The 12,849-nt window shown below is 38.8% G+C and overlaps 1 protein-coding gene across 1 annotated transcript in view; it reads left to right on the top strand.

Moving 5' to 3' along the window:
* The window catches only part of PPM1H (protein phosphatase, Mg2+/Mn2+ dependent 1H), a 131,010-nt gene that overhangs the window by 53,936 nt on the left and 64,225 nt on the right, over positions 1-12,849 (top strand). Inside the window, exon 2 of the mRNA XM_030258856.4 lies at positions 4,453-4,618. Coding sequence (XP_030114716.1) covers positions 4,453-4,618 — 166 coding nt within the window. The remainder of the gene's footprint in view (positions 1-4,452; positions 4,619-12,849) is intronic.

The raw sequence follows: 12,849 nt of genomic DNA, 5'->3' as shown, positions 1-12,849 counted from the left end.
GGCACATTACAAGCAATATTCCTTTATGCACCTCATAGACTGTTTGAAGCTTCTGTTGTGGGCTGCATTTTGTTCCAAGTGGGTAAGGCAACTGCATTAGGGATTTTTTTGGTGGGAAAAACTTTACTGCTACAGCACAGCTTGGAATTTTGGCTGATCACAATTTAATGTAATATCAAAGGGCATTGTATAGAAAGGAATAAAACATCCAAAGAGTATATACTGGTATTGATGCAAAAAAGAAAAAAAAATAGAGGGATGAATAAAAAGGCATTCTTAAGACTGAAGCTTTTGTTTTTTGTTTGTGTTTGCTTTATTTTTGGTTTGTGTTTGCTTGTGGTTTGGGTTGTTTTGGGGGGATTTTTTTAAACTATCAAGGCCTGTTTTGGATGTGTTTATCAGGCCTGTTTTGTTTATCTTAAACTTCAGATTTAGCAATGATCATGGCATAGAATTTGAGCTCTGCTTGTTGAGAGAAGAATAGAAGCGCAGTGTGGCCGACATTTCCAACTAGTCAGATGGACTTTGGGGTCTCCTGAGATACCAAGAGAATCTTAATTGTGAGCCAGACAAACTAGCTGGCCCCTGTCTGGTGGATTTGCTTTTAGCTGAGGACATGTTTAAGATTAAGACTCATGAAACACTTAAGTGTCCATCAAGATTTGCTGCAGGTACTTCAACTGTGACCAAAACTCACCACCTGACTGTTCAGGCTTCAGAAAGCTCCTGTTTGGAAAGCAGGATGGTTTTTACTAGCACCACTGTACCCCAAACTGAACTTTAGGATTATTTACTTATTACTGAGAAATGTGTTTGACACAGTACGGACAGCGAATTCTGTAAAAGGAGGGGCTTCTGATCTAGATGCATTGTTTGGGTTGAAGGTTGCAAAAGATTGAATAGGAGATACATGGGTATTGGGGGAGAGGAGGGAAAGGATGGAAAGAAGTTGGTCATTAATAGGTCTAATCAGTGTCTTGAGAAATTTGGAGGGAGAACAAAAAGAGGAATTTACTTGAAAACATGTATCTAAGTAAGCTAGAGAATTATGTAGGCCTCACTCTTAATTAATTTTTAACTACTTTTTTCTCTGCATTATTATTAATATAAATGATAAAATGAAATTGAAAATAGTGGAGCTGTTTCATCTCATTTTGCTTACTTTACTGGTGGAAAACTTAGCTTTTGATTTTAGACAGAAAAAAATACACAGGGGCAATCTTTGGAAGCTGAGGTACTTCATCAGTGGAAGGAGGGGCAGATTTTCCATAAAAAATTACAGAGGTCCAATTAAGAGTTACCTTTTGGTGATATGAATCTCTTGTTAGCTCTGCTTTGTTATTTGTATAAGCAGCTTAGATGTGATTTTTGTTCTCATAAGTTGCAGTGTGGGAGAGCAAGGAGAAAAGACAACAGTGAAATCAGCATTGGAAAGCTGGTTGAAAGAATTGCCTGGAGGAGAGATTTAGGAAACTGCAGAAAGAAAAGGATTTCAAAAGTCAGCAAAGACAGAACTGTTTGAAACTGAGTAGAAGCTGTCTGAAGCTTGAGTAGTTGTTACCAGCTTCTGTGCTTGCCATCAGGCACCAACACAAAGCTCAAGATTTGAAATTAAAAATCATGGGGCTTCACTGCAGCAGATTTCCAGGATTTGCCTGTGAGGTGGGATGTGAGAGTAGAAGAGTGCCTGTGTCAGGAGAGGAGCAGCTTTTGGTGTCTAGGCCCTGTATTACCTGGGAGGATCCATAAACACCATTTTGACATTATGATAAATTCAGGCATTCCCAAGGAATACAATACACTTACTCTTCTGATGAAGAAAGAAAAACTGGAATTCTGGGAAGTATATTTGATTTCTTGGATTAATCGTGTTGTTCAGAGCCCATTCCTCCCTCCTCAAATAAATAATACTCCTTTACACTGACACCCCAACTCCAACTCCCATGTCTGTTCAGTGTTCAGTCTTGCTAGGTTCCTTTTGATCATCTCTTTCTCTGGCAAGGTGCTTGTACACAGTTTCATCTCCAGTGTTCTGTGATAGCTGATTGTCAAGCCAGTCTCCTGGGTCACTTTGTTCTTATAGTCTTTCTAATGTATTCAATGCATTGAAAAATTTTCTTTATAAGAGCCTTAAAAAATGATAATATTGTGCATAACTTGACATGTTATTAAACATCAGAACATCTTCCACCATACAAGTCCTAAAGTCCATCACTAAGCTCAGAAACCAGGGAACTCCAAGAGTTTAATGACTTTCGTAAGGAACAATAAGTAGTAGGAAAGTAGTGATGTTTGTAAGGAGTAACTTTTGTCTCTTACTTGTTTTCTGCTTCCTTTTTAAAATGGCATTGAAAACAGTAAGGAGACTGGTCAGCTAAACTAAATATTGATTAGTTCCTGATGTGATAAAACTACACTTTCTCTTTTGGTGCAGTATTTTAATCATGTTTGTAGCATTTTAAACTGAACAGGCTGTGATAGCTGACTTAAATGCTTTGGTATTATGATTTTATCATGCGTGTTGTGTGTTCTGTCCTCCTCCCCAGACACTTTCACCCCATTTTTGAATATATGCTTCTACCTTTCCTAATGTCAAGAAAATGAGTTTTCAGACTGGAAACTTACTGCATCTCAATATTTGATCTGCAATTACCCCAATGTTAAGCACTACAGGGGATAAGTGGTTAAACTGCTCTCAAGTGCCTTGCAACTAATTGCTCCTTCATCTCTACTCTCTATGTGTTTTGCAAAATAATTTTATCCACAATTAGTGTTTATTTACAAGACATGCAAACAAATGGTGGTACTGTGCATACAGATAGACTGCAATGTGAAGCATTTACCACTGTAAGGAAACTTCCCATTTCTGAGAGTAGTTAACTGCAGTGGACGTACATTTTCTTTTAAAAAAAGGCTGTTTTTTCAGAGGCAAGAATACTCATTTGCATGTCACAGTATCATACTGCTCCTTGAAAGTGAAAAAATTTTATTACCTGTAAGCAAGGCTGACACAGACTTGACATTTCAGCAAGAGCAGGCAAGCTGGAGTTCCCTGCAAGCCTTCCTTTGGTTTTTGTTTTCATTTCAACAACCTTTTAGCAAGTATTTTCCTATTTTGTAAAGTTTTAATGTAATGAAAACATTAGAGATCAGAGGCATGTCTTGAACTTGCCATCAAGATCATGATCTGCCTTCAAGCTGTTTTAAGTTTCTGGTGAGGCAGCAGTTATTTCTAAAAACATTGGGTGCCTGATGTGAAACTTGGTGCTTATCCAGTAGTGGAAATACTGTCTCTGAGTATCGGTCAACTTGTTGACCCCAACCTCACAATGAAGAGGAATGGGTGGATAGTGTTTGTGGAAGATGTGCTTCCATCAAAGTCACAGTGTCTTTACTTGGCTGGAGCAAGATGTTGTCCCATCTTGCATGGGATTTCCCCTGTGAACCCAGAACTGTCAACTGATGCAAAATTGGTCAGTTTGTGATGAGATTCTCATGTCAGAAGTGGAAAATGTGTTTGGGCTTGCCTGTTCTGAGATCAATGATAGTAACCACAGCATTTTGAATACCACAGGCTTCTGATTAAGATTTTAAAAGCTTGTTGGTGGAATAACTGTTCATTTCAGCCTCGTCACTGATCAAAAGAAGGAAGCTGTGGTACGAGTCAGGATACCTTGGGCTGTTAAAAGCTTGTGCTGAGCTCTAAGTGCTGGGTTTTGCATGCCTGCAGCTCTTAGTGCAAATCCTCTGTTTTCTGGGCAGCTGGGGCAGATAGTTTGAGGTAGGCTTCTAGGGGCAGGGGGTTATGTTGTGCAGTACTGGAGGGATGTATTTAGTATGCATCACTGTATCACTGTGGTACAAGCAAGCTTGACTTGCCTGTCAGAGACAAAGTCTTTCCCTTGTATTTCTGTCACAGCATTTCTAATATATGCTGTTTGAACAGACTGCCTTTAGCAGTAACAGCTTTGTAAATTTATAACAGGTATTTTGTTTGTGCAAAGACATGGAACTTGACAGAATGCACACTCTTAGCCAGCATATCTGTTATTTGCAGCAGAGATGTTGACAGGTAGAAAAGCAAATGGGGGTCTCATGTTTTAACTGGGAGGCATGTGTGTTATCAACTTCATCCATAAAGTAGTCTCTTTTTAAAAAAAGTATGGCATGCCTAGGGGTGAAATATGCTCATGGCACCATTGGTTCTTATTCACATAGTTCTGTGGAAAATGCTTGTGTGTCATGTGTATGTGTAGTGAAATAAAAAGTATACCTGTGTGTATGTTTGTATCTCTGGAAGGTGGTCAGGTATTTTAATTCAGTCAGTACTTGCAACACTGCTGGGCTCTGGTTCCATACATCTCGAGTCACATTTCGAGATACAGATGGGGGCTGCTGTGCTTTGCTAATCTGGTCATTGTTTTCTTTTCTGTTTTTTTTTTTTTTTCTTAGGGTAATAAATGCAGGGAAGAGCACGCACAATGAAGATCAAGCCAGCTGTGAGGTCCTCTTTGTCAAGAAAAAAGCTGGAGGCAGTAATTCTACACCAAACAAGAACTCAACAAAACGGAGGTCATCGCTGCCCAATGGAGAAGGTCTCCAGCTGAAAGAAAATTCAGTAAGCAAACTTCTGTATCTTGTCAGTGGAGAAATACAAAATAATATAAAAGGATGTAAGGATATGGCACTAAAAGGTACTTTCTGAATATTTAATATCTTTTCAGTTACCTCTTACTGATTATCTCTGCTTAAATGCAGAACATTTCACTATATTTTTCTTAGCTCTACTATTTAATTTTTTGTGTTGAAAAATGCTTCTTGCATCTAAGATATTTTTGTTTAAAGGTGTGCAAGGGAATACTCCTACATTTTTCTTTTTGTTTCATTTCTGAAATATAATGTTGAGAAATTTGAAGATGAAGAAAGGGCTGGAGCACATTTCCTGTGAAGACAGGCTGTGAGTTGGGGCTGTTCAGCCTGAAGAAGGAAGGCCTCCAGGGAGTCCTTAGACTGGCCATCCAGTACCTAAAGGGAATTGGAGACAGGCTTTCACAAGGACCTACAGTGACAAGGGAAGGAGTAAGGACTTCAAACTAATAGAGGGTTTAGATTAGATATTAGGCAGAAATTCTTCACTGTGAGTGGTGAGGCAGTGAAACAGATTGCCCAGAGACATTTGGCCAGGTTGGATGAGACTTTGAGCAGCCTGGTCCAGTGGTAGGTGTTTCTGCACATGACAGAGGGGTTGGAACCAGATAATCTTTAAGGTCTCTTCCATCCTGAACTGTTCTGTTTCTGTCATTTACACAGATGCCTCATGGTGCCACAAAAAGACAGGTCAACCTCCATCTGCTCTTTCTAAGTTTCTGTACTGTTGTGTTGGCACATTTGCACTACATGGAGCTCTGTGGACTCTGCATTGGCAGCTGTTTTCACTGTGCCTAAACAGGGGTCAGATAAAGAACTATATGAACAATATAGGCTGTTAAAATGTGTCTTATATCAAAGCCACTAAACCCCATCTTCAGCCAATGTTGGAAAGATATCTCTAATTTAATCAGGATAATCTTCTGGTTTTGCAGGTAGGGTAACGTCATCCAGCACATGGAATTCAGTGATTTTTGTGGACTGTAGCTTCCCTCATTTGTGTGAAGTGTGGTGTATGTCATACACTTGTCTACTGGCAACTGTCTGCTATTTTTAATCTGTCTTGTTTCCTGACCACCTAATTACTTCATCTGATCTTTAAGCATGAGCTCAGCCTCCAGCAGTAATTGATAGTATGTGTTCAATTCCAACATTTCACTGTGTAATACTAAATGCCCTGTCTGAATGTTTGAGTCAGACAATGTCGATATGCTGCATTCCTGCTGCTGAAGAACACAGGTTGTCCCTAAGTGATAATTAGTTTTTCAGTGGACTGTAAGTAGCCATTTTTGGTAGTTTGGAGTTGTTTTATTTTTGTTTTGGGGTTTGGTTTGTTTGTATGTTTTGGTTTTTTGTTTGGTTTGGGGTTTTTTTTGTCAGTTGGTATATGATTTTCTATTTTAAATCAGGTCGTGATTAGCAGTGTGCTTTAGTCTCTTTCCCAGAATTCCATGGCTTGGTACCTGATGGCTGCAGGGTTCATTGGGGTCCTGAGAAACAAGCATTCCTCTTGTATTGTGTCCCTCCCAAACTCTTACTCCTCCAGTTCTTTAATATTGCTGCAACATTTTCAAACTGACAGATCCTGTGGGTTTGCAAATTACCCTATTCTTTCCTCTTTAAAAATCTTTCTTCAAATCATGTTTCAATTCCTGTGTGCTGATATTCCTCGTTGTATTCAGACAGTCATGATTTCTTTTTTCAAGTACATTTTTGCAAACTCCTGGATAAAGAATTGTGCCCAGAACTTGTTGGGACTAGGAGTTCTACACACAGTCATGCAAAGTAAAACAGAATTTGCTTTAATTAGCTGTGTATTTAAAAGTCTTTCCTAGAAAGTCCATGCCTGCTGTTGGTTCAGAAAGGTGCTTGGTTTCAGGAGTGAAACTTTTGTATACATTAATTATGTTTAATGAAGCAAGCATTTAGCCACAGTACTTGTTTGTGTATGGAAAACACAACAAGACAGCTGCCAGTGTCCTTGGTCCAGGGGATGGGTTTGTTTGACACTAAGGGAGGGTATCACTGTGCCATGCACACAGGCACGCTGCAGAGACCCCTGTGCACACACCAGCCTGGGTACACACATCTTGCTGTGCAGAGATAAGAGATTTGGTCTCATACCACACTAAAGTTCCAGACCTACCATGTGAGATACGTGGTCAGGGGCCTGTGCATCTGGGATGTGGGTAAATGTAACTGTGCTGAGTTTGCCTGGTTTTGCATATTTTAGGGGCTTGCATGGGACATAAAAATCTTTGTAGCATTGTTTCACAAAGCCGGATTAACTTCCAGTATCAAAAGCTTCTCAGGAGCAAAAACCATAGCTAATCACCTTTTTCAGAAGGAACTTTTTTCCCAAACATAACACAGTTAATAAGATAATATCGCATTAAAAATATAGGGATCTAAAATAGTTTAGTTACTAGAAAGGCATCTTAACTAACCTTGATGTTGTCCATTTTTACAGTTGATGTACTGTTATGGTAATGTAATGATAGGGTCAATAAACTGCATGTTTTTAAAAGCTGTTCTTTTTATCCATTTGATATTTCATGATTGTCAGTAAATATCTCCTCAGTAAATATGTACTTACACATAGTTTATGAGAAGTATCTTCTGGAACATTCTGATTTTTCCTTCTATTTTTGCTGTTTCCTAGTTTGATTCTGTATTTTTCATCTTGATTTTGGAAGAAACAGCCACTCCCTTTCAAGTTTCTTGAGAGAAATACTTTTATTTCAAATTTTCTGCTCTTGATTCTATTTCTGACATATTTTGACAACAAATGAGCATGACATCTAAATTTAGTAGCCAGCTGATCCATATAATAGATTGTACTGTTTTCTAGTTACTTCTTATCTTGTTCTTTATATTCTCTTCTTATCTACGTATTTACTTCTGTTTTCTACATGGCACTAATATAGGTGCTGTCACACACATTATTTAGTTGTGGAAAACCTATTCTACCATGTTATCAGACCACAGCTTGTGTATTTAAATTTGTAATATATTTTCCCAAAACAGGCAGCATATTCCTGGAGAAAGTTTTCTACTAGAGGGCAGTCTTACACTAGCACTTAGTGGGATTTTTTCCTTGCTACATCTTTTGTTGGTTCTAAAAAAGGGGAAGAAAAAAAGCACATTTCTATGTTGTGTCATATTTTTTTTTCCATATTTTTATACTGTGAAATATAATACCCTCACATAGCACTGTTGGCAAATATTTTTAAGGAGTATATGAAGCTGATCTTAAATGTGATGAGTGTACACCTTAATTTGTATGAATAAGAAACACTGACTTTAGACACTACAGTGAATGATAGAATATCATGCCAGGAAATATTTAGTAAGAAAGCCAGAGGCTAAATAGTGTAAATGTCTCATAGGAAAACCCACTGTAACACACAATCTGAAATTGTCTCTATGTTGTGAAGCACCTTGCAGAAATACTGAAGGAAGAAGGAATGAGGGAAGAAGTCCATTGAAAGGATTTTTTAAAGTGTGGAGCACAAGGGAAATAGGCAGTGAAATTTAAACATCCTCAGTTTTTTTTGTTTGTTTGTTTTTTTCCCACAGACTCTTTGAGAATGGCCCATGCCATCTTTTTCTTCTGCTTTTTGGGAAGTTTGTGAAACATTAGCTACACCTGAGACGGTGTGATTGTTGTTTAATGCTACCCCCTTCAATCCAGCCCTGTGCTTTGACAAAGCAGCATAAGGGAGTTGGAGATCCACGTGTTGTCCATACAAGTTAAATGCCACTGTCATGGTCTTGACTCTTCACATTGGCTTCCAGGGGTGGAAAGGAGGAGGTGGTAGGCCAGAAATGCAGAAATGGAGAAGTGAACATTTCTTTACCCCAACACACAAATTCTGGGAAGTCTATTAAATAGAATAAACATGGTTTTCTTCTTGAAAGGGTGGGTAATAAAATGAGCAGAGCAGTGAAATGAAAGATTCTTTAAATTCAACCGTAAGTTAATTCTCTCCCCTTCCCCCCCATCCCACTCCATTGCTGCTTGATTAATCATATCTTCTGTCTGTCTCTATTCAAGAACATTCATGTTAAATTGCACATCTTTTTCATTTGTACTATTTTTAAATGCATTTAACTGCAGAGTACCTTTATGATGAATGCTGAAAACCATCAATAAGCAAAGCAGAAATCATGTGCTAGGATTTTGTCATAGTGACAGTCAGGCTGCAGGACTTCATGTGATGCATTATTAATGTCATTGTAATGTGAGGATACATAATTACTAATTCTGCAGTCTTTGCCACAAATCTGAGATGTTGTATGTTTTGTGTGGCATAAGGCTTGTAGCCTATCACAGGCAGCTGAACATATTGGTAAAATTAGGAGGCTTTTCTCTGAGGATTGGGGTGGCAATTGCTGGCCCAGTTCAGATTTTATGAGAACTCAAGTTGCTCTCTTAAGTGTTTTGTGACTGTAGTTCATATCTGGAATAATAATCGTCATGGCAGGTTATAGTTCCCAGAATAAATCTTTAGTGGCAACATGATTTATTTGCCTGTTTGGGATTACCTCCATAACAACAATCTGAAGGTTTGCAATGTAAGACTTCTGTCTAGCTTATCTGAAAAGTGTGGCCCAAAATGATCACTAGCTATTGCTAAGATTTTTCCCTTTTTTTCCCCCTTCATATCATTGAGCTCAAATTGTGTACGTATATATATGCAATTTCTCTCATGATTTCTCATCCATTGCTTGACCCAAAACTTCGCATGTCTTAATTATATTTTACTATTGCAAAACCCAGGAGACTGCTGAACCTTCCTGGAAGCTAGGTCAGTAGTTGAAGAGCCTGAAGCATATTACATTTCCTAGTACATTCTGTACTAGGAAATTAATTGTAAGGTTGGTGCAGTGAAGGATTTGTTTTCTCTTCGTGTTTCTGGTAGTTACTCAGCCTGTTTGTTAGGTAAGAATCTTTTGAATGAAAATCTGAAGTAAATCACTGTGGTGAACAACACTCTTATTTGAAGATTCTGTCCAGATGAAAGAAGAAATAAAGATTTTTTGTTTGAAAGACTACTTCTGGCAGAATACTGCCAGTGCTAGTAAAAATAGATGTCTTGTTCTCTGAGTTTGCAGAATGTCAGTTCTTTTTGGGAAGAAGTTCAAGCTCCCAGATGTAAAAGAGAGCAAACAGCAATGCATGTGCACACCAGAACAGGTAATTGCTTGGTGGCTGCAGAGGTCATCTCAGCTGTGTGAGCAACAGCAAGGACCTTTCTGTGCATTTTGTCTCATCTGCATGCCCTGACTGCTGGTCCTTGTTTGTTCACTGAGTCACTGCCTTAATTGCATCATATTTTTAATTCTCATTGAATTGGTGTGGTTTTGGGGAATTAATTTCTTTCAAATAGAGGAGCTGTTTTTATTCTCAGGGTGGGGAAAGAGTTTGTTTTTTCTTCCTTTTTTAGACAGCTAATATGTTATCAGTGGTTTTCCTCTTTGCTAGTTCAAAAGTAAATGAAGCTTTGTAGAAATATACAGAAGTTTTTCAAGACTAATATTTAGGTTACAGTAATGCTTGCAGATCCCAACTGAAGTTAAGGCTCTAGAGCATCTTGCATAGAATGTCTGTATGCAAACAGCATTATGGTAGTCATCTCCCCTGAGTGCTTAGAATACAGACTTGACAGTTATCTAGGGTGCTTCTGCTGTTGCTAGGGAGAAATAAATCCACTTTGGAATGAGATGAGCATAGTCTGAAAATGCAGGAGTTTTTCTGTCTGCCCAATATAAGGGCAATTTAGAGAACTATCTTGGACGTGTGCAGTGTAGATGTCTGAGCTTAGCTGAACTGGTAGCAACATCCTCTTTGTTCAAGAATTACTACTCCAAAAAAGGACAAGATCAGTGGACCACCACAGCTGATGTGGCCATGCCACGGTGACATGTGTCAGTGAGAGTCTGAGAATACAGCTCGAGTCCATGTGAACTTCTCTGTCCAAATTTGTGCTCCTCATTGGCTTAGGGGAAATAAATGGTAACATTTCATTTTCCCTTTTTGTCAGGGGCTATTTTCATCAGTTTTAAAGTGTCCCAGTCTCATCTTTAATTCCCAAACTCACATGAGGCTTGATCAGTGTAGGACATATCCAGAGTTGAAATCATAGTAATAAGAATAAATTGTGTTAATAACTCTCTTCTTTATATTCTGAAAAGCTGTAGCACAGACTTTGCTGGGGGTTTGCTTTGTAGAACTCATGAAAATTGAGTGCAGATCAAACTTGTTCTTGATTGTAAGTTTCTGTTCCAGTTTGGGGGCAGGGGGAGAGCAATGACAAAATATCAGCTTCTTTTTGGTGGAAGATAAAATATTTTAATCTCAATCAGAGTTGAAATGCCTTGGGGATTCCCCCCCAAAAGAGAACACATTTCCAAATGAGTAGCACCTTTAAAGGACATTAGGAAAAAAACTGTGGAAGTATTATCCATTATAACATGGATTTTGGCCAGGGAGACAAACTCTTAAGAGAAGAATGGGAGCAGAAGTGGTTTGATATACAAATCCCAGGAGGCACGGTGTTGTCATTTTGAATAAATAATTTGTTTTCAGCTGAAATACTTTCACTTTGGAAAATTGTTTCTGTTGGCAAAATACATTTTTACATGAGTAGCAATCTATTTTTACAAGCAAGTTTTTAAATTACTAATCCTCTTAGCTGTTAAAAATTACTTACACAGAATTTTACAGCCAGATGTTGTGTGAACTTGGAGGGATTCTGAGCCCAGAGAAAGGTAGTACAACTGCCAGCCCTGCCTTCAGGTGGGAAGTTTCACAACTGGTTTTGTAATGAATTTACCAGGCTGGGTATGTGTGGGGGGAGAGGGAAGGGGCGTTTGGCTAAGGAACCATGTTTGGAAATGTGGACACATGTTTCTTTTTCCACCATTCTAGGATGTATCTTGTGTGATCCTTACTGTGGTAAGGAAACAGTACTTTAGGAAAACACCCCCTTATCACATCATTTCAGTGATGAAGAGTGCATGAGGGACTGATGAATTCCTCCTTTGGAGGAGCTCTCTGCTGTGCAGATGACTATGCTGTTGAGGCTTTGGTTAAGAATATATTTGAACTTTACCACATCAGCAATGCTCTATACAAAAAAAAAAAAAAAAAAAAAGAAAAAGAAAACGCATCGACTTTTATGTGATTTTTATTATCATGGCACCTTAGTGGAGGAGCTGAAACAGCAGAAAGTAAAAGGAGCTGCAGTTCACAGCCCTGTCCATAAATTTGAAATAGGCAGTGCTTTGGACATGAAGTGCTGGGATTCAGGTAGTGCCAGACTTTATGCTGATCTGTAGTGTAAGGGAGCAGTATTCAGGTGAACGAAACAAATAATGTCTGCCATCTTAAATTAGACCACAGTGCAACATGCACATGTAATTTTGAGGTTCTTTGAATGTGGTGAGATCTAGGTTATGTTTTGTTATTACAAGGTATTTTACAACAGTATAGCCTCATATATTCCTGTCCCTTGCAAAATTGTTTCTTTCTAAATCTGTATTAGTCCACCCACATCTGACTTGCAAGGCAGCCCCACTAACAGCTGTTTCTGCATAGCTGGGAGAAGGTGGAAGATTAAAATAAATAGAGGGGAAGGAAAGACAGGAAAGACTCTTTCCCCATACTAATGCCAAATATGCTGTCATGCAAAGATAGGTATCTTTATGCTTTAAATGGATAGCTCAGGATTGTTAGGTGAATTTCTCTCCCCACAAAAAGTTGAGCTTATCAAAGTATGACTCCTTGGTATTCTCCAGGCATATTGGAGCTTGTAATGCTCAGAGCTACTTTGCCTCCAGCCCTGGGTTAATGCCCTGTCTAAGCAACCTCACCATTTCCAGTACTATATAGGAAACTTTTTATGGGACTGTGAAGAACCAGGCAGTGGACATAGAGGCTAGATCAGATGAAATGCTGCTGATCCCACTTGCGTCTGTCATCCTCAAGGACTTCTGTGCTGGTGCTGTTTCCTGGGCTGGCACAGGCAGGGAAAGCCTGAGTTGTCCCATCTGCCAGCATGGATGGACCTTATCTACCAGCTGTGGAAGTGGAGTTCACATTTGTTGCTGGATGTCAAATTGAGGTCCTTTGTCTCATGCCTAGCAAAAAAAAAAAAAAAAAGGTCTGTCACAAAGTATCAGGTGCTGTCTTGAGTA

Source organism: Taeniopygia guttata, chromosome 1A, assembly GCF_048771995.1.
Source record: "Taeniopygia guttata chromosome 1A, bTaeGut7.mat, whole genome shotgun sequence".
In the NCBI taxonomy this organism is placed as follows: domain Eukaryota; kingdom Metazoa; phylum Chordata; class Aves; order Passeriformes; family Estrildidae; genus Taeniopygia; species Taeniopygia guttata.
Note: the sequence above shows the minus strand (reverse complement) of the source record. Positions and strands in the feature narration are given on the sequence as shown.